The sequence below is a fragment of the Falco naumanni genome, chromosome 9 (genome assembly GCF_017639655.2).
Source record: "Falco naumanni isolate bFalNau1 chromosome 9, bFalNau1.pat, whole genome shotgun sequence".
NCBI classification, from domain to species: domain Eukaryota; kingdom Metazoa; phylum Chordata; class Aves; order Falconiformes; family Falconidae; genus Falco; species Falco naumanni.
This window is the reverse complement of record NC_054062.1, coordinates 29,980,279-30,001,779: the sequence shown is the minus strand read 5'-3', so window position 1 is coordinate 30,001,779 and position 21,501 is coordinate 29,980,279. Positions and strand designations below refer to the sequence as shown.

General features: G+C 43.5%; 1 protein-coding gene across 1 annotated transcript in view; it reads right to left on the bottom strand.

Moving 5' to 3' along the window:
• ANTXRL (ANTXR like) overlaps positions 1-21,501 on the bottom strand; it is a 64,355-nt gene that overhangs the window by 29,840 nt on the left and 13,014 nt on the right. The window contains exons 2-14 of the mRNA XM_040607233.1: positions 21,398-21,469; positions 21,206-21,277; positions 19,012-19,093; positions 18,875-18,908; positions 16,833-16,912; positions 16,653-16,721; positions 16,374-16,454; positions 16,211-16,271; positions 8,343-8,441; positions 5,992-6,061; positions 5,107-5,185; positions 829-924; positions 84-122 (exon numbers count right to left, since the gene is read on the bottom strand). Coding sequence (XP_040463167.1) covers positions 84-122; positions 829-924; positions 5,107-5,185; positions 5,992-6,061; positions 8,343-8,441; positions 16,211-16,271; positions 16,374-16,454; positions 16,653-16,721; positions 16,833-16,912; positions 18,875-18,908; positions 19,012-19,093; positions 21,206-21,277; positions 21,398-21,469 — 934 coding nt within the window. The remainder of the gene's footprint in view (positions 1-83; positions 123-828; positions 925-5,106; positions 5,186-5,991; positions 6,062-8,342; positions 8,442-16,210; positions 16,272-16,373; positions 16,455-16,652; positions 16,722-16,832; positions 16,913-18,874; positions 18,909-19,011; positions 19,094-21,205; positions 21,278-21,397; positions 21,470-21,501) is intronic.

Here is a 21,501-nt window from a genome sequence, read left to right as displayed (position 1 = left end):
CATTAAGACACCTACAGGGCTGACATTCCTGGGCAGCACAACACACTACAGTGGCTGCAGCAGCTCAGAAATAGCACACTTACAGGCTCCGGAGGTGGCGGTGGTGGTGGCTCCTTGATCACCTGCAATATATAAACAATGGGAGAAATCTGAGATAATGGTAGGTTCATCCATCTCAGTGCTATGTCCTTTCTGCTTTCTTGCCGATACCACAGACGGGTTGCTGGGCTCCATTCCCCTACATTCAATCTTTGTTAGCCCCATTACATTTCAGCAGGCATAAAATAAATGTGGACGAGAAGCTAAATCCCTAACATTGAACTATCTGATTAGTCAAGAAGTGCCCTATTAACTCATAATACAGCTCCATATGATGGTAGCTCTGCCTAAAAAATGTCATACACCAAGCCAGTGCAAAATATTCACTCCGCATCTGCAGCTCCTCTGAATAAAAGAGAAAGCCTAACTCTTGTCCCTAAAAAAGACTGTTAACAGCTTATGCACACATTCGTAAATCAGTTCCACTACACTTTCCCCGCAGCAGGTTTAAAATCTTTTTCTAAGAAGGTCTCGATCCCTACAGAAATTTGGGCCATGTCCATGAGCTCACCTAAACTTCTCATTCAGGGTCGAAATCACGTAGGCTTTGCAACACTCCAAAACTCAGACCAGAGCGGCTTCAACACATGCCTTCAGCAATTTGTTGAATCAGGGCCTTACAAACCTGCCAGCATTTTTCTTAAAGTTAACCACCCGCTCCAACACTGTAACCGTGCTTCTGCAGAGAAGAGATGAAACCAAGTCAAAAGAACAAAACCCTGTACTTACCACTGTGCAGCAAAGGGGCCAGAACCACCACAGAAGAGCCAGAGCCAGCAACAGAAAGAGGATCAGGAGAGCAATGAAAAGGATGGTTCCAGTCAGCTGCAAACAAGATGATTGCTTCTGAGTGACCTGTGCGTGTCACGAACAAGGCAGGAGCCCTGACATCACACATTTAGACTGGGCAAAGTGAGCCAGGTTTCCCTTAGTACAAGGTCTCAGGTAGGTTGTGCAGTCACTCACTGTCATCATTAGGGTCACATCAGCACTTGGTGTGACACATCTGTATTTGAAGTCACAACTCCAGGAAGCACTTCCTGTTTGTGGTGTGTATACATAAAATATATAAATGTATTGTGTTTATAGTGCACTAGATTCAAGGGTGTTGAACTTGAATACCAGCCATTCCCAGATCTGTGCTGTCAGGTCCCTTCATACTGTCAAAGGGGCATTGCAAACTACATGACAACAGACTCTCAGGTGTGAAGAGTAACCTTCCATCACTAGAGATACAGAACATGCAAATGCTGATACTCAAAGAATGGGAATACTGCAGCTAAGAGCTTACGGGTAACTCTGCATATCAACAACACAGAACACAGCACAACTTACTCGCCCAGGCGCACCAGCTCCCCAGCCTGCCCATATGGCCTCTTGCCTCAAACTGCGCACACAACCCCAGCTGGAATGATTAAGCAAACTAGTACTTAATGCTGCTGGTTCTTGGTATGCTTCCTAGGACTGGTTTGACTATTTTTAATGTGATGCTGTAATCACGATCTTAAGCATTTCTGATTCTTATATTCCATCTATTTCTCTGCAGAGAACAGTGGGACTCTTGGGCTGGATAGCTAAGGGTTTACATTAAAAATCAAAGTTAAATTTTCTTTAAAGTGACTATAATCCAAAAAAATTTCAAGTGTTAGAAATTAGCTTTTGAGAGCAGCCAGGCAACCAAAGATAATCACAGTTTTGATTTTCCTGGGTACATCTTGAGGGATTCTTTGCTTTCAGACCATTTCATGTCAGCGCGTTCAGAAGAGATATTAACTCAGCGTATGCTCTGATGACTACAGGAAAGCAGGTCTTTATATGCTTCTTGCCCCCTGCAGAACATACAGAGCACATGGCTTTTTGGAAATTAAAGGATTTGTGGCAAATGGGCAGCGGCATGCTGGGACATGCTGTTTCCTTGGACTGCACTGGGCTCTGGGATGAGCATCTCTGGTGCTTCAAATATTTCTTTCATACTGGGAGAAGATACCTCTTCAATGATACATTATCAGAGTTTGAGAAAAGGTTAAATTCACCAGCAACAGGAGTACAAGAGAACAGGCAAAATGTGGCAGCAAAGTAGAGGAGAGCCTGGGACTAGAAAGATGTGAAAAGAGCTTGAAGAGAGGTCTGTGAATCAGGCTGAGGAAATAGGGGCTGGTTAGAGAGGAAGCTGCAAGAGATTTATGGAGGATAGGTGGGAGGATAAATGGAAAGAAAGCAAATTCCAAAGAAGATTTATGGAGGATTAAAGTCCATGACGTTCACCTTATTAAATCTGAAACTACTTGCTGAATTCACATGACACCAGAAACAGGAGTCCCCTTCACTGTTCCTAGTGGGCTTGTTTACCCCTCACACAATGAAAAAGCTGAGGATGGAAAAGAAAGTACCAGCTGACAAGAGCTTTGCAAAGCCTGGGTGAGATCCCAAGTGGCTAACCTGGGTGGTTGTTTGTCAGGCCAGATCCCAGAGCTATCAGGACCGACATGTTGAAGATGGGACTAACACAACCACAGCTTCTGCTCCATGCTTTTAGGCAGGTAGCCTAGTATCCCATATCTCTGTGTCACAGCATCACCATCCATCCACTGCTCTGTGGCTTCTTGTTATAGATGCCACAAAGTGACCTGTTTTGGGATATGCTATTTAGCTCACCTCATTTAGCTGAAAGCCAAGGTGGCATACTGCAACATGTGCCAAACCCCTGCCCAAAGGAGTCCTGTTAGAAAACAGTTCAGTGCTGCAGCCCCCTTCTCAGGCCCTCCTATAGCCCCCTGCAGCACAAACGCATCTGGAAAGCAAACACTTGAGAGACATGAATTCCCAGTGAAGTCAGTTTGCTGAGAAAAGGACGAGTAAAAGTCAAGCATAACTTTACGGGGTATTGCTGCACTCTTTAAAAACAAATCCAAGCACAGTAGAAACACAGTGCAGGAGCCACAGATGCACATATCACTCCTGTTGTTACTCCAAATACACATTACCTCCTTGTTTTGTAGCCTTTGTTCCCAAGCTCGCTTTTCCCATGCTAAGAGTTCATATAAATTGCTGAGACATTTGCCAGCCGCAGCTCAGGAGCTGCTGGCAGCAAGAAGCTAAAGAGTCTTCTTTTAACGATTAAATATACAAAGCATCATAGTGAAGCTGGACTTCGAAAAGGAAATAGCAGACTTCATGCAGCTGAACAGATACAAGCACAGGGCTCACACAGAGGCTTTAGGAGTAAAGTAGAGAAGATACTTACTGTACAGAAAGGACAGAAGGGCCAGCTGGGGAAGAGAGCTGAGCAGGCCAGCTGACTGCCACCCACAGAAAAGGAAACGGGAGAGGAAAGGAAACGGAGGGAGTCTCTAAAATGAGAAGAGTGAAATGCATGAAATTAAGACAAAGTTGGAAACTGAACTGCCAACCTCCCTACTTTATGGGATGTAACAATGGAGTGAGACAGTCTTTTTGTACCAGCTGAGAATCAGGCTTCCTGCTTCTTTCACATTCAGTCTGCAAGACTGGTCAAAAATTGTCAGATTGACGGGACTGGAGATCAGATTCCTCTCTTTATCTGAAAGCTACCAGGAAGAAAGCTTCCTCCGTCCATGCTCTGGCCTGTAGAGACCCCAGCTAGGGCTAAGACTTCACTCTTCATCAGCAATAAGTTACATATGGGTAACTAAATGCACCAGTTAACACTCGTGTTTCCCTACAGACACAAAAGGTTTTATTGCACCCAAGGTAGAAGAGGGGAATAAAATGTGAAAATACCAGTCTTCAATGTAGAAAATTTGGAGGAAAGTTTTGGAAAAATGAAAGCAATCAGGTGAAGCAGCAAATACATCTCTGCTAAATTCTGAGTCCCTGCACCCTGGACTGTTCCAGCAACCTGGCACGAGGCTTCCCAGCTTCATTGCTGAAAACATCAGAAAATGAGATTGTAAGTTCCAGTCACTGCCTCTGTCTGCATCCCTGCCCTTCTGTTCTGCAGCTGTCAAAAAGGCCAGCAATGATTACAAACCAATATGACAGCATTTGGCATAGGCTATAAAAGTCCTTTTGACACTAATAACAATAAAGCTCAACTTTGATACCAGGTACTTCAGCCAGCTTGGTTTAGTCCCAAGTACAAGGCCACATCTTTAGCTACTGTACCTGCTTGCACCAGCTATGGGTGTTGCCTATTTTAACTCCAAGGCAAGGAAAAAGACTACTTAACTATTAGCTTCTTCATTTTGACTGATTCTAAAATCAGATTTTGATAAAGGATCACTTCTAGCTGCTGGTCCCTCATGCTCTACCTGGTATTTTTGACCAGCTGATGCTTGTACCACAGCCATTGCTGTCCCACAGCAGCACATTCACCCTTGGCTGGACTGAGCAGCAGCCTTTTATCAAGAAGCCCATCCCAGGATCTGAAGCTGCTGTCTCTTTCTGGTCATCTCCCATGACGCCAAAGAAAAGCAACCAGCCCCTATCACTAAAACTATAAAACCACCTTAGCGAGTCATGAACTAATAAAGGTAAATTGTTGTGGTTTAAGAACAAATGCTGTAAGCACCAACCAAAAAATAACCACGTAAATTTAAGAGGACTTTCCATGCTGTGGCCCTTCCAGATCCAAGTCCTGGCACAGTTGCACCTTTCACCCCAGATCTCACAATGGATCCCAAAGCTCAACAGTATTGCTTCCTGCTGCTCCTTCCCTCATTTTCTCAGGTTCCCTTGCAGTTGGATTCTAGCTTTAAAGTTCTCCCTTTCCTGGAACAGGAATTGCCAGGGTGCCTTTTGTTGTAATTTTTTATTCACTAAAACTATCATAATCTACCCATCATCAATAACAATTATATCTTAGCTAGCCATGGTTATTTTTCACAGAACAGCTGGGAATCCAGTCAATGACCGTGACGCAGAAGCTGCAGAGAGCTCATGCTCACTCAAGGCGGCTTTGCCTGAAGAGCCACTGCCTCTTTCCAGGATCTCATGGTTTCTCTGTCAAGCCCCATTGCAATGACTTACACACTGTGTGCTGGTGATGCTGACAGAGCTGGAGATGAATGTTAGCCCGCTGTTCATGCTGACTTGTAGGAAAACCACCCTAAAGCACAAAACAGATACATTTATTTTTAGTGTCATCTTTATACCCATTGTTACCTTTATTCTGGCTCTGTTTTAGCCATTGGCTCATGAACACGCATGGATAGCATGTCCTGCTGAGTCAAGGCATTTTCATGGCTTCAGGTGCTTACCTGAATTTGCGTCTCTGCTTGCCCACGAGCTACCCTTTTTATGTTGGTTTAATTGAATTGGGGCATATGCTCGTTATTAAAAAAACCTTCATCCCACCTGGGGAAAAGGGCACCAGGACAGCAAGTCATAACAAAGTCTTAGATATTTTCAATACTACCCTATATAGCACAAAAAACTTTAAGAGCTTTTTTTTTTTTTAAACAAGAACAAAAAACCCTTTTACAGCTCAAAGAGACAGAATGTGCTTTCTTTTATATCCAAGCAAATCCAGGATACCTGCACTGAGGTCAAGGATAAAAATACTGAAATGACGGTGAAATTAAAGAAGAATTTGGCCCTAGCCATTCTACAATATCACAGAAAGGGTCTGAGTAAAGAAAAAAAAAAAACAAACCAAAAAAGCCAACAAAACTTCACCAGACAACTTTTCCTCACCCATGGACAGGAAAGGAGAAGGAGGCATTCCCCCTCAGCCAGCTATGCTGGCTCACACTAGGACAGGATTTGGCACAAAGGGGATGGCTGTAATCCTGCCATACACACAAAAAAGCTTATTTACTTGATACTTTGGGCAAAATCCGAGCCCTTGGCTCAGCAGTGATATTCTCATCTAGAAGTCCACTCTCTCAACACATCCTGGAAAACAATACTTACTGTCCAGCATCTTCTATCACTGGGGCAGGACAAAGTAAGTAAGTATCGTGAACAAGGGTTGGCTTTTCATCTGAAAAGAAATGAATATAACTTTCAGAGATTAAAAACAAGAAGTCGTCCCAAGCAGGCCACCCCCTGGAGAAGCGTTGACACCAATAACAGCTACAGACAAATTCAGTATATAGGCAAGTACCAATATTCCCCAGTGATACTGATTACAAAGCCAAGTACTAGGATGACCATCCTTGTTGATGCCAATATAAAGTTAGCAGGCTAGAGATGCCACAGCTAAGAAATGGAAGCATACCTTTGGTCCTGACAGCAGCGATCAGCCTTTTGGAAACCAGCTTTGAGCAATATTCACCTTATCTATCTGAAAAGTGCACACAAACTCTGCTCATACTGAATACTCTGACCCCACAAGTTTCTTGAGGGCAAAAGTCTAGGGTTTATTTTTTGCCTACTCGCTTCCAAACACACAGACAAGAGAAGCCATGGCTGCACTGTTTGAGCCCAGGGGAAAGGAAGGACAGAGCTGGGGTGGAGCTGAAGCAGACAGACACTGGAAAACAAAACGCCATGGTTGGTCACATACAGGAGACAGGTAGAGAGGGGCCATGACTGAGGTTACCACGAGGACCTATCCTGCAGTACCTGCTGCTTCTCCTGTCCCCCACCACCCATCTGTGGCAGCACCATCTGCAAACAGCCCATGTTTATAGGGGTTTGGTGCAGGCAGAGTCAAAAGCAAGGCGATGGGTGTTTTCCTACCCCCTTGCACTCCACTGCTCCAAGAGTCAGCAGTGCCCATCCTGTTGCTTTCAAAAATCACATCCACAAAGCCAAGTCCCATGAACACAGGGAGGCGGCCCAGCAGCAATCCTGGAACAACACTCTACTGAAAGTGTGCAGGCTGAGGCACAAGAGCAGACAAGTCACCGCTGCGACACAGAGCTCAACTCTAAACGGCCAGCAAAGCAGCTACAGTGCTAGTCCAAAGAAAGACTAGTCCACGGGAGTCCAACCCAGGTGAACAGGGGGCAGGTAAAAGATGGCAGTTTATTTGCATTTTAAAGGCTGGATTACTCTTTCTACCTAGGGAAAAACAATTATGCAACAACAGATATAACAGTTGTTCTTTCATGCTTCACTCACTCCAAGCACACCTGAAGACAAAACTCATTTCCCTGTTTTGGCAGGGATGAGGCCATGAAAATCACAGTGATATGTTTCAGGGCCAGCCTGAGAGCAAAAAGCCAGCAGGCATAGATCAGTGTCTCATCACATCTGTTGCAGGCGTAACCCAAGAAAAACACAACAGGGAGGAAGGAGATGTGAAATCAGGGTGGCTTTCCTCCTCTGTGCTTCCAGGCCCAGATCAGTGCTCACTGTGTGAATTCCAGTCAAGGTGCTAGTGGATTAGGGACAAGGAAGAAAAAGCAAGAAGGCTGTCTACCTGGTAAACCACAAGAAACAAATCCCTGGCACAGGGCATCTGTAAGTGGAATTGGAGTGAGACCACCAGAGTTTATTTAATGTAGCCTCCACGTAGGCAACCAGGATGGGAAATGAAGGAGTAATTCATGTGCTCCCTCTTGCAAGTGAATTCACCACTAGTGAAGGTACCAGCCTGACCACGAAAGGATATGAAAGCCTCTACTGTGCTCAGCCAACAAGGGGAGCATATACAGAAAGGGAGCAGAGCTCCTCTCCCCACGCTGTGCTTCACCCTGCCAGACATACACAGCTCCTCAGGAATGAGAGGACTGCTGAGAAACTGGACACTCGATCTTTTTTGGCCATTCAATCCTTCGCCTGGCTGCTGAGACAGCAAACAGAAGACCCTGTTTAGCATGGCCGTGACAGGGAGTTTGTGTGTTACACACTTGCTGTGATGAGACCAACAACCGGTGTCAGGGAGGAAAGGAGCAGGCTCGGGGGGCCCTGCTTCATGGTCAGTGTCTCCTGAACCAGTGAACAGTCTGCAAACATCACCAGGGGATGAAGGCAGCATTATTCCTTTTTAGTAGTGATGAACAAGGGAATAGGGAGCAATTTTATTTCTCTCTCTTCAGACTTGACACCTGGTCCTCACTGGCTGTATGCATCACTCACATCATTACAATGATGCTGATAATTGTGCAGCTCCACGTAAGCACTCACAACACAATGCTCACAGGTCACAGGACTGAATAAGGGTGAATTTCAAGCTTCTGTTAGGTGTAGATCCCTACCCAGCTCCCCCAACATTCACTGCCATGGACTCCCCTCAACATGGATGAGAGCTGGCCTATGCCTGATAAGGTGACAAAGCCACAGGGGCACTGGAATCCACCAGCCTGCAAACTTACTGATCGTAAGGCTGTCGTTGAGCTTGAAGCTGCAGAGTACCTGGTCGATATTTCTTGCATGATAAAAGCCATTGCCTCTTACCACAACTTGAAAGGATTCTGTAAGTAAAAATACAGAAAAGTTATGAAAAATAACTCAAATACAGCATTTCTGTCCAGAGTGATCTGAAGTACAACATGACAATGGTCGTTTTCTGCCCTATGCCCGAAATAAAACACTCAAACCAACACTCTCACTGTTCAGCAGCAGCAGCCAAGAGTGCTATAGTGGCATTAGGGCTTCACAGCCTTCTCTTTTGTCTCAAGTTTGCTCCTGCAAGCACACCATATATCACCAATGCCTTAATTAAAGATGCCACAGTAATACTCCAAGTCTGACTTGGCTGATGTCATCTCATGGCTCCTCCATGTCTTTTGGGACAGACATCTTTGCTAACTACAAGCACCAGTCCTGCCTCCCGTCTCCATGGCAGATGGCACTCAGCTTTCAGCAGCAGCTGTGTTCAGGCAGATGCTGACAAACAGGACTTCCCTCCCAATCCCCTGTGAATCAGAGGGGAAGCTTTGCCTCTGGTACAATCCCTGGAAAAACACAATCCTTCTGCCTATACAAGAACTCTGCCTGTGCACAGTCCCACTAGCTCCTGCTGCACATTGTAGTAACTAAGAACCCAGGCACTGCCATCTTGTCTATGCTCTCCCTGCGCACCCCTGCTCCAGCAGCAGAAACCACCAGTGGTACAAGACACCTGCTGTGTCCTGATAGTCCTGATAGGGAGGGAACCTGTGATTTTTGTCATTATGATGATAAGCAACTGTGATTTATTCATTCAAGCAGGAGAAGCATCATCAGTTTTTTCAGTGAACTTTCAGTAGTCCTTTTACTGATAGAGCAGTTTTGCCTTTAAGTAAAGCCATTCTAGGAAGGGTGCTGTTGGAAGTGAGATCCCAGCTGCACATGTCCTCCACCACTGGCGCCACAGATCACGATGCAGCGCACTGAGCTAGCTCACACACCCGAAAAAGAACCCTGTGTGTTGCCAGAGAGATCAGTAAGGTGATCTGCCCAGCTGAGCATCTGCCAGGAATAGAAGTGTGCAGAAGGGAAGGGATAGAGACAAATAGTGGTAGTACCAGCTGAGTTTATGTCTATCATGAAAGCAGCTGGAGTCACTGCACCTAGAATAAACAGAGAAAGGCAAGGTAATTGGAAGAAGAAGGTATGTGGGGGTGCACTTCTCCCACTTTTCTGGGCTGTTCTACTACCCCAGGAGCTGCTGGCTAGGCACTCAGCCTCAGCGCCTTGAGTCATGAGTTGGGCAGTTAAGCACCCCTTCACCGTACCAGTAACTCTTACTCGACCAGGGCAGAGAATGGCACTGCCTGTGCTGGAACTCCCATGGACTGGCCAAAGCAGGGAAGGAGAATGGAGACAAGCGCTTCTTCACTGGCAGCCCTGGAACACTCCTGCCTGATTGCAGCCTCAGTGGTACACCCAGTGGAATGGTAACAGTGTTCTTGGAATTTTTGAGAACATTACAAACTCGGGTTGCAGCCAGGTTGCTGATGACCAAAGCCAACCATCTCACAGCCCTATAAACAGCCGTCCTAAAGTGACACCCCTTGAGCTCTCCTGGACCGCAGCAGGCTGTGCCCAGCATCCCCCTCTGAGCGGGACGCCACTCAGAGCTCACAAACCACCAAGTCTGTGACAACAGGGGGACCGGCGTGGAAAGTCGATGATGGGGCCTGGGCTGATACCCCTGCTACTCCAGGCTCAACCCTTCACCCGCTGAGGAATGCAAAAGGCATTTGATGTATTTCACTGAACTTGGGGGCAAACTTTTAACAGGTATACTGTTGTTATAATACGCATTGCAAGCTTGAAGTAGTTAGGTTATTTTTTGTGATTTAAAACAAAAAGTATCTCATTGCTTTGTAGCTAAAATCTTACAGGTAATCTTGAATTGTGAACAAAATCTCTCCTCCCCCCTGCCCTCTGCCTCTTCCCTTTAGATCCAATCCGTTGTCCAAGTCTGAGACTAGGAATAGACCCAGCCGCACCCAAACTCTGTGAGAGTTTAGAAGGGGGAGTCTGCTCCAAACCTCGTGACTCAGCAGGAGGATCTCCTTTACCCTCTACGGCTTTGATATGACTCACTTTCAACTTGATTTATCTCTGTGCATTTACTCCATGTAGTAAGTAATAGAATGAACCTTGCCATCGAATCTTGTGTAGTCACATTTTCACAAGTTCATATTAAACCTATTTGGCTCAAACTCTTTTGTGGTAACTCTTTAAGCAACCTGACCTAAACCACTCCTTTCTCAACAAGGTATTAAGAAATCTGACTTTGTTTTCTCAGCTTCTCCATAGCAAGCTTTTAAAATTATTTCTTAGTAACCTATATAGGTAAGACTTCTTGGAGCCCTTAACAGCACAACTGTTTGCTGCTCCTCCTTCCCTTATACTGCGCACAGGTGGAGCCCAACACCGGGCCATGGTCTTCGTTCCTCTTGGGGCCAATCTGAATTGCTAGGCTAGGCAAAGATGTACCAGGAGGGGAAGCAGCACAGGAGACTTCCCTCTAGGACAATAAATACATCACAGCTACCACACTGACCACAGAGAAACAGGCAGGCAGATGGAGAGACATGTTACAAATTTGTTCTGTCTCAAATGCATTTTTGAAACTTGCCTTGACGCTACATGCAAGAAGCCAGCTGACAGCCGAGACTCACGGCATGCAGCAAGGGAAAGCACAGAAGTTGCTCTTTCACATATAAATCTACTACTTTAGCCGAATCCTTCACAGGGCTCACTTACACCAGCCCCTGAGCAGCATGTGAGACCAGCCTGATACCAGGGGAACACCAGCACAACACAGGACCAATTAATCCTCAAGCTACACATAGAAAAATAAGAAAAAACTACATAGATGTTCTCCATTAGCAGCAAGTAAAACCATGAACAAGTCCATAAGCATTATAAATTATACTTTGCTCAACATACTAAAAATTAGAGGAAAACAATGTTGATAGGGTTGAGGGGACAAGTACCTGATTTTCAGTGATGTGAGGTCTGACTTTTGATAATGTTTTATACGATGCACTGCCATGTTATTTGTATGCTTTGGAGGAAGGACTTATTGGATAACACTACATGAGGACCAAAGGCAGCTGAAATATGTATTCAGCTTAGTCTTCCTGCTTTTCACTACCAAGTTCCTGCAAGGCAAGCTAGTATGAGGATGTGGACTGCTGTAACTTTTCCGTACAAACTGCTTGTTCTTGCCAAAAACACATTCTCACTACATTGATGTCTAATGCAACTCTGTGTGAATTCGATAAGGGCACGGACAAGTTATGATCAAGCACTGGAAACCCACACTCTGTTTTCTTCATGGTTAACTTTCCCTTAGAGCTCCCTCTCTGAACTGACACAGGCTGCAAGGAACATGGGAATCAGAGAAGATATTTTGGGAGGGGGAAAAGAAAATATCTACTGGAATTCATACTAAAATGAAACACGTGCTTTGGCACTTTGCTAAAGAAAGATGATCAAATGTGTGACCTCACTGAGCACATCAAGAGCTGAATGCACAAAGCCAACATCAGAATTTGACCTCTTTTTTAAGGGAAGAGTGATACCTCCTGGTTCCCACTGGGGGTGGAAGGCACTTTAAACAAACAAAAATGTACCGTAGGGCTGATTCAGCTGCTTCTTACTTCAGTAAGAATGTGCAGTTACTCTGATTCATGCCTTGAGCCATTCCACATCTCACCCAGCTGATATGCTGAGACTTATTCTTTATGAGCATCCCTTTCTTTGCCAGCAGAGCTAAGAGTCATGGCCAGCCTCTGGGGCAAAGCCCCCCACCAGAGCTACCTGCCTGGGACCACACATTACCCCAGACCTGCTCGTAGCCAGCACACTCCAGTGTGACTTGGACATCCAGCTAAGGTGATAATATATTCTTTTCTCTTACTTTTATATTAGAAAAGCTGCTTGCTGAAAGAAAATTGCCTGTAGATTTTTTTCCCCCCTCTCCTGAACTAATGGTCTTCAAAGGCAGCAACCAAAAAGGCTTAATTGATAGCTATTTCAGTGGCTTTAAAAAGATGTAGCCAGTAACACAAAACATCAAAGGTAAAAGCTAATCTAGAATTTTAGTCTTGTCAATACGGTTTACCCCTCCTGCCCTTCTCTTCACTGTCACTGCCGCTTTGCACAGCCAGTTGTGAGTGACTGACGGGGCAGGAACCTGCTCACCAACACAAGCTGACAATGTAGTTCAATACCAGACTTGCATGGAAATGTGAAGAGCTGGTACTGGATTTGGTATCTGCCGTTAAGAAGCCTACCCCTTCGGATGCTCTGGAGCATTAATGTGTTCTGGATGATGGTCTGTTGAAATGGCTAATTCCATTTAATTTTGCGCCCTGGCTCTGGCTGCGTCCTTTTCTTCCTTAGTTACTGTCAGATTGTAGATTGTAGTTTTTGACAAGATAGCGAAGGGAAAAAGGTCAGCACTGAAATAACCGGGCGGTGCTGGCAGCGAGATGGTAGGTTGAAGCTGGTGTGTGCTGGCTGCGCTGTCGGCTTCGCTTCTGTGACTCTGATGAAAAGCTGACGGCTTGCATCCACACCTGGTAGTTGATGTGGCCAGTAGGATGCCACACACAACAAAACCTTTCAATCACATCTGCGTACCATAAGCATAATCAAAGCAATGATGCTGTCAAACAGGATATGAGGCACCTCCAATTCTGCACGGATAGCCTGTTTACAGGCTGCATGTCTCGGTCACTTTGTATCAGAGGGAACAGGAAGGACCCAGCTACAGTGCTCCACATTGGCGACGATGAATTTGCAGGGTCAAAAAGCATTAAGCATCAGATAGCTGTCACAACGTGATGAGATCTTGCCAGATTGCTTCGTCACAGAGAGCCACAGTCTCAACTGGAATTGTCACCACATGGAAATAGTTTCACCAGCATTTTACTAAACCTCTGGCAAGTCAAAAATGAAGCCAAGATCACCAGCACCAACACAGCAGTGATTATGAGGTTCAAGAGCAGTTACAAGGAGTGGGTCAGACTCTGCTCTAAGCTCTGATCACAACTGGCTTCCACTGAGCAGCACAAAGCCCTCATGATCTCATACCAGATTCTACAAATTAGTAATAATGCTAAATAAAAGTCAAACTGATTATCAACTCCTCACTCAGATAAGTTTCACACAAAAAAGCATGGAAAGGGACACATTTCAAGACTATAAACAAGCAAGCTTCTTTGCTGCAGAATGTAATAATGTCTAGCACTCTTCTAAAAGGTCTACTGTTTTCAATGAAAAAATTGAAATGCAAATTTCAATTACGTATGGGTTTTTTTGTTAAAAAAAAATCTAACCTCGAAAAAGGGGAAGGAATGTTGCATTTCTAGAAAATACTACATTCTAATTTTCAGCCAGTTCTAAATGCAGATGCATATAAACTTTCATACACGATTCAACGGGTATGTATCTCACTTATACATTAGCAGTAAACAATATTAGTAATTACCCACATTCAAAATGCATTAAAATTCTGAGATTACTACATAGGCATCGGTATTTTTTACATTAAAGTCCAGATAAAGTACTTATAGAGTAGAACCGTATCTGCCTGCCCAGTGAACTGGATTCAGGATCTGGATTCACACTACCATGAAAAAAGCTGTTCAATCCCAGGAGATTGCTTCCAGGAGATGGTGGTGCACACAGCTATAAAGATGAGCCGCTGGCTACACTGAAGCGGAATAAAACAGGATAATGAAGCCAAGCACAAGAGTAAATATTTGCAGCCTCATGTTGTAAAACCTCTTGCAGAAGTTCGCTTCAGCTAAGGCTTGCAGGACTACATTCACACTAAAAGCTACCACAGGCCTGTAAAGACCATTTAACACAACAGCATGCACCATTTGGATCTGCAGGTTTGGCTTCCTCCTATTTTCAAGCTCCCTGCTGCTATAAACAAACCTTCATGCATGCCAGATCCATGTTTTCATGCCCTGGTGATCACCACCCCACTTTGCCGTGTGCCAACCTTTGCTGGATGGCTTTGTCAACAGGGTGGACAGAACACACCTCAGAATTTAAGTGAAACAAGTGCTGGTATTTTGCTGAATCAGCAGCAATGCACAGAAACTTGCTCTGCTCGATTTACATTGGTTTTATTTGAAAACCACAGACAATGAAAAACTTCTACAGATGCAAGTAATGCAACATATATATATATATATTTTAAGAAGGACAAACTATTTTTAAGTGCACTTGTGTATTTTTAATCACGTCTGTGATGAACTAGTTACTTAATAAGCTTGGCAAAAAATAAAGTGGTTTGAACTCATGAATCAGGAATAAGACTGATTCCCTTTGAAGAAAGAAAGTTTACTCTTTTTGCTAAAATATACCATTTTAGAAAAGCAAATTTTTCTTGAAAAATTATTTTCTCAAATACTTATTAATTTTTTTTTTTAATTAAAAATTTTAAACCAAAACAATGGTTTCAAATTCAGCCTTTCAACATTCTAAACACTGTTCCAGACAATTACAAGGATACTACTGAAATCCCTCCTATTGGAAACTCATATTTTCATGTAGCTAAAAGCAATTTTTGTTGAACAGGAAAGCTTGCAATAAGCTGTTGCAAAAAAGTGTGCCTGGTATACAATAAACAAGCAAAAAAAGAAAGAATTTATCACTATGAAATTAAAAGCTTTGAAATGTCAAAGCTTTAAAATTGTTTCTGATCAACTCCACAAGGAGATTTTTAAAAGCAAAATAATTCCTTTTTTATTTTTTCCATAGACTAGATTTTATCACAAATGTCTCGCTCACAATTATATATTTAAGAATAGTTCAAAAGATACAAGGATATTTCATCTTAAATTGAAATACTCAGGGCAAGATCATATTGTGATCGACATGTGGAAATGAAGGGTGAACAATTTCTCTTCTCTGTGATATTTATTTTTGCTGAGTTTCCTATTTTTATCTGTTTTCAAGGTCAGCTTTCATGCATCATTGCTATTTCATTTTTGTGTGCTCATTTTTACAGTGTCTAGGGAAACAAACACAAGACAGTAACATCAGATCTAAATAACCACGCTTTAAACTCTACCTTCCAGCAAACTTACGGTGTCACTCTTACTCTGCTGCAATAGCCTCTTAAACAGACAAAAACACAGCAAGTGAATTGCTAACGTAAACCAGAACAAATCCATGTTAATATAATAGACATGAAAGGCATGAAATTATCAACAGCTCCTCTGGGGATTCTTCACGTTTACCGTATACACCAACTGTCCTTTCATTGCAAAAAAGTAAAACGCTAGTACTTTGGAAAAACACATCAGCTATCTCGGCCTATGCAGTCAATTACACCTGGGTCAATAAACCTGAAATTTCTGTGAATGTTTTGCAAAATCTTGTTCTAACTGCTGATGAGCCCTAGCAGATCCCAGGAATGCAGTCTTCCAGAAATTTGTGAGAAGTCACTTTTAGACCTTGAAACACCCCTGGCATCTGGCTTTACATCGGTTTTGTCATCTCTTTGTCTCGGATATTTAAAAAGAAGTGGTAACGCCAGTTCCCTGAACACTACCTCAGCCAACTCTCCAAGCTGGTACTCAGTCACTGCAGCTACACGTTTACTGGCACATTTTTTTTACTCAAGCTGAGAAGGAACACACAGGGCTTTAGCCATGGCCTGAGGGGATGCGCTAACACACCCACAGGCTTCAGCTCCGACACCACCTTAGGTAGGTACTGACATTTCATCAGTGCCACTCATTTGCCTTATCACACTGTTCTCGTGGCAACTTACCTCCTGCACAAACACTCGATGGTTCAGCCGCTAGGATCTCAATGCAAGATTTCTTGAGAATCTAGAAGATTTAGATAATGGCATTTTTGGTAATAATTTTTATCTATGCTTTATTAATACAGGAAAGGGTGCCCTCTTCTGTGATTCAGAATACCCAACTTACTGAATCAATGGTTCCTCTGAGGGCATAAAAGCCTCCCGTAACTGGAAAAACATGATCGATGCTGTCAGCAATTGTTGACAGCTGCAAAGAAAGACAATCATAAATCATGAGGAAAACAAAATTACAGTGAACAAAACTGTGCCCTTTCATACTTGCTAAAAGACATCATACTGACATGAAATGATTTATGTCTCAAGTAATTAAATAAATGCTTTTATCTGACGCTGCTACTTGTGCAGCAGTGTAACAGAAAAAACAAGAAGAAAGCAAGCAAGTTACCTGAGTTTCATTGAAATCTTTTACTCCAACACAATAAACAATAGCTCCAAAGCTTCTGGCTCTGTTGGCCTAAAATAAAAATAATTGCCATTAAGTGCAAAGCCATATAATCAGTGAGCCAGCAGCAAATGCCTACAGGTTTGACATAAGCTAGTTTGGGTAAACGTGAAGGTGACTTACTTCTTGTTCTGCATAATAAAACTGAACGTCTTGCAATTCTCCATCCGTCAGAGCAATAATCACACTAGCGGTCCGAACTCCTACATGGAGGACAGTTAAGAGATTGCATACATATGACACAAGATTCAGCAACGAAAAGCAAGTTTTAAGTGAAGCATTCCTTTTTTGCTGACAAATAATCACAAAACTGTAAGGCCAGACTCTCATCTGATTTGTAGGGACTTTATTGCAGGTATACCAGCATAAAAACTTGCTGCATAAGCCAAAACTTGCGCACCTTCGCGTCACAAGCACCACTGAAGAGGGAGTGCTGCTCTCACAAGGTCTATGCACAAACTTTTCTGTTCGGCATAAAATATAGCACATCCCAAGATTACACCTGGCCTTTTCACGTGGAGAAGTGGCAAAATGGATCTACAGAGAAGAGGAAGTTTCCTCTCTTCTCTTAACAAACTTGCCTCCACACAAACCTTGCCAAGCGGTTGTAGCAAGAGATACCTCTGCGAAAGGAGCTTTACTGCCATCCCACCTCCCCCTGCAGTGGACTTTGAAAGAGCAGCCCCACTGAACATGGCACAAGATGTGCCTCTGTAAGAGGTTCAATCCTACACTTCTCCAGCAACAGCTGTCGCTGAAATTCACAGGAATTGAGTGTGTGAAAAACCTTAAGATCAGGTCCACCAGAGAAAATTTGTGTCTTGTGATAAGACATTTCATACCCCACCTAACCTTAAGTGAAAAGGCCACACAGACTTTGGATAGCTATATATGTAATGCGGTACACAGTACACTACTACCTAGAAAAATCCAACATGTTAACAAAATTAAACCAAATTAACATGCGAACTACAGCTCAACCAACCATTCTGCATCCAGTTCCTAAGCAAAGTAATAAACATACATGTTACTTTCCGGGAACTATTGTTATTTTTTCAAAATAATCTGTTACAATTTCAAGTGTCTTCCCCCATACTGTCTGAAATTAAAGACTGATTAGTTCTGACAGGTTTCTTATGCCATGCAGGCCTTCCCATGTCATGTCAGACACAGACATAAATCTTAAAAAAAAAAAATATGACCTGCAACTTGGGGGGTGGGGGGGGAGGGAATTACTTGGATTCCCTTATTCCTCTTTTATTTTTTCCCAGCGTGTTTGAAAGACTAAAAAATGGGAGATCTTACTTTGTTTTCTTTTGAACATTTGTTTCTTCCCTGATACTTTAACTTCTAAATCCAGATCTCATCTACTCCTTTTTCCTTCCTAATCAACTTACAGAATACTTGATTAGTTCTTAGCCATATGTTGTAATGAGGTAAAATAGTTCTCAGCTGGACTCTTCAGGACTGCTGACTTCACTGGCAGAAGTGCCTGAGAAGCCATGCTGAGCTGCTGTTGAAGACTCTACACTCACAGCCCATTTTATTAAAAAGGCATTGAGTCGTTTCTCCACCTTCCAAAGAGACCATCAGCCCACAAATGAGAACAACCTCATAGGCAAGGCACAAACCAGGCAAGAAGTGTTCAGTTTAACTAATTAGGCCTTCTTTTGGCACTGACTAAAACCACAAATACATCTCCCTCTTAAAATTTAGTGAAAAGTTACATTTTAGGAACTCAGAATCTGATCCCAAATCATTCACACTGATGCAAAAACCTCAGCTGGCTGCATTCATTCCTATACTGATGGGAACGAGGACTTGGGCACACAAGGAAGACAGGGCCGAGTGCAACAGGAGAGAAGGGTGCAGGAAAATCTGGGTATTCCTGTCCCCTGGGCGCAGGACAGGCAGTTCTGGCTGTAATGTTTTGGTCTGTATTCTCCACTGGGTCAGATCCGTGATCATACTGGTCTCCTCTGGTCTTAATAAATCATGAATCATGCATTTAAAAGTAGGGCTGTAGTCAAAATGGAATGTAGCGATTGTGTAACACCAGTTTCTTCTCCAACACTTCTTTCAACGGGTTTACTGCAGGTCATATAAAGAACTATCATCTGTCTTTTCAATGCAGACATATAACATAAGTGACATACAACACATACCTCCATAGGTTTCATGGTAGATCTGTTCATTTGCCTGCAACGAAGTGTAGAACATTGTTAGCTCTTAAGTACACTGGCAGCCAGCAAAGCAAAGTTTGTATGTATAAATCAAAGAACGGAGGTACTGTGATGTGTACCCTTTTAAATCCTTCATGCATGAACGTGTCTCCTCCAGGCACTTCATACTGAAGAATGTCGAGCCCTCGTCTTATGGCTTCCCTTTGGATTATTTTAAAAAAAAAAAAAAAGAGAAAATTTTAATAAAAGTTCTTTTTTTCTTTTGTTGAGATATTCCTGTACCACAGCACCCTGTCAACACATTCTGCATACACAAGAGTACATACACATCAGCTAAAACACTGGTAACGCCAAGATTTTTCAAACACCCCAATTTTTCAGCCAAACACCCATGGGAGCACAAAACCAGATACATGATACAATGTTGGGATTAACATGTTTTAAGGGTGCAATTCTGTCTGTGCTTCCTCATTCCAGTATACCATCAGTCGGAATAAGATTGAATTAAAGCAAATGCCAGATATTAAACTCTGACAAACTGCAGATGGAATGAGAGTTTAAAAGCTTATGACCCTGTCATGAAAGTGTGACAAATTAAAAGTCTGTATTCTATCAGTTATCAGGACAGTGGGATTAGGCCTTTTCCATTACAAAGACAGAGGCCAAAAGATAAGAGAACAGCATGGGAATTATGAGAATTTCCTACCCTAGACCAAGGACTTATCAACCTTCCTGGGTCACAGATTGCTGCCTGGTGAGAGGGGGACGTTTATACCATGACCCCTGCTGCATAGCTTCTTACTGCACAATACCTGTTAACCAAGAGGATTGCTCAGGGAAATTTAACTGATCGCTGATCACTAGAAGACCCTGATTCTTGGCAAAGTATTTGTTATATTAATGAAACACAAACAAGGCACAAATATTCAACAGACGAGATGCAGGCAGCACAAGCATCAGCCCCAGATGCCATGGGACATCCTTCTCTATAAAAGGATAGCAAGAGCCTCTCTAAGCTCCATTTTGCAACTGGGTATTTTAGGCAGCACAACCCCAGTTACGGAGGAAACAGGAGTCTGTGGGATGAAGGTAAAACCAGGAGCCGGGACTGGCGATGTCCTTAGGGCAAAAGCACATTCTTACCCTCTCAAAGTGCAAAATGAGCTGGAAAGGCACACCTGATGGCACAGAACAGGAATTTTGGAGAGAGAACATTCTAATGCCACAATTAGCACATCGCCACAGGGTTCCTGGCTACTTTCTGCCTGGCAAAGAGCAAGCTGACCCAGGAGAAGTGAGCAAGTTTGAGCTCTGCTGCCAAGGTACAAGGCAGAGACCTGAGCCAAAACCCAGTGGAGCCAGCAGAAATGCAAGACCCTGGTGGGGTTTCTGGCTGTGGGCAAGGCCCCGGTGTACAAACCAGAGGGAGTGCTGCTCTCTTCCAAGCTTGCTCCAGAGCCCCCTTTATTTACGTGGTGCACTGTACTACCTAGGCCCTCTCACACAGACAAGCAGCAGCAAAAGCAAGGGCTTTAAGCTGAAAGAAAATACTTAGTAACGCCTTCAAGACAAGGATTTGTGTGCATCAGGCAAATTAAATTTAAAATTACTTGGGGTTTTTTGGTTGGTTGGTTGGTTTTGGGGGTTTTTTTTGGGGTGTGGGTTGTATGATGTTGTTGGTTTTGTTGGTTTTTTTTTATTTTAAAAAAGAGGATTTGGTTGTGAAGGTGGCAACAACAATTTTTCTCCAGGGTCAGACTCTCTTTCTCTCAAGAAGACTGTTGCCTGGCTTTGAAAACGACCTCCGGGCCAGGTGCTGCCCAAAGGCAGCCCAGGAGAGGGGTACGCTAGCCTGGCAAGGTAGCACTCCAGCAGCGGGCACAGCCCACGGCTGGCGGAAAGCTCAGGGATCTGGGTCACTTCGAAGGGCACTATAGGACTTCATACAGTCTTTTGCTCATCAGCTCAGAGTCTGAGAAGTCTTACACAAAAACTGCCCTTATGTGGGTAACTGGGGACAGCTAGTATGGGGATGTGAATCCATGACAGCAAACAGTTTCTCCCCGAAATACTGCTATAAAGAACAGGCAGCCCAGTGCAGCCTTTGTTTTATAAGGCTGGAAAAAGAATGGTAATGGGAATCCCAAAGGCCTTCTTTCTAAGCCCTCTTCCAGTTGGGAATGGTGGAAAGGATTTCAGTTGGTGCCCCACTGAAGACAGAGACAGACCTCCAAATTCTGGCTTTGGGGCCATTTGCTTCTTGAGAGGAGGGATGGAGGATATTTCTGGATGAAAGCTGTGGGGAGTACTTGCCTGTTTTCTGTTAGTTTCATGACTGTAGTGCCTCGTGAAGAAAAAACGATGAAAGACATTCGCAACATTGGACTGAAACAGAAGAAAAAAACAGATCCACGTCATAGACACACATTACTTCAGTACATTTTCATTTGCTAAGAAGCAGTGAATGAAAATATAAATTTTATATATAGCAATTGAAAGCTTTACCTTATGAACTTCTCAGCTAGGCTTTCCACAAAAGAGTAAATTTCAGTCCAATGATTTCTGACACTTCCAGACCTGTGTACAAAACATAATTGATTATATTAAAC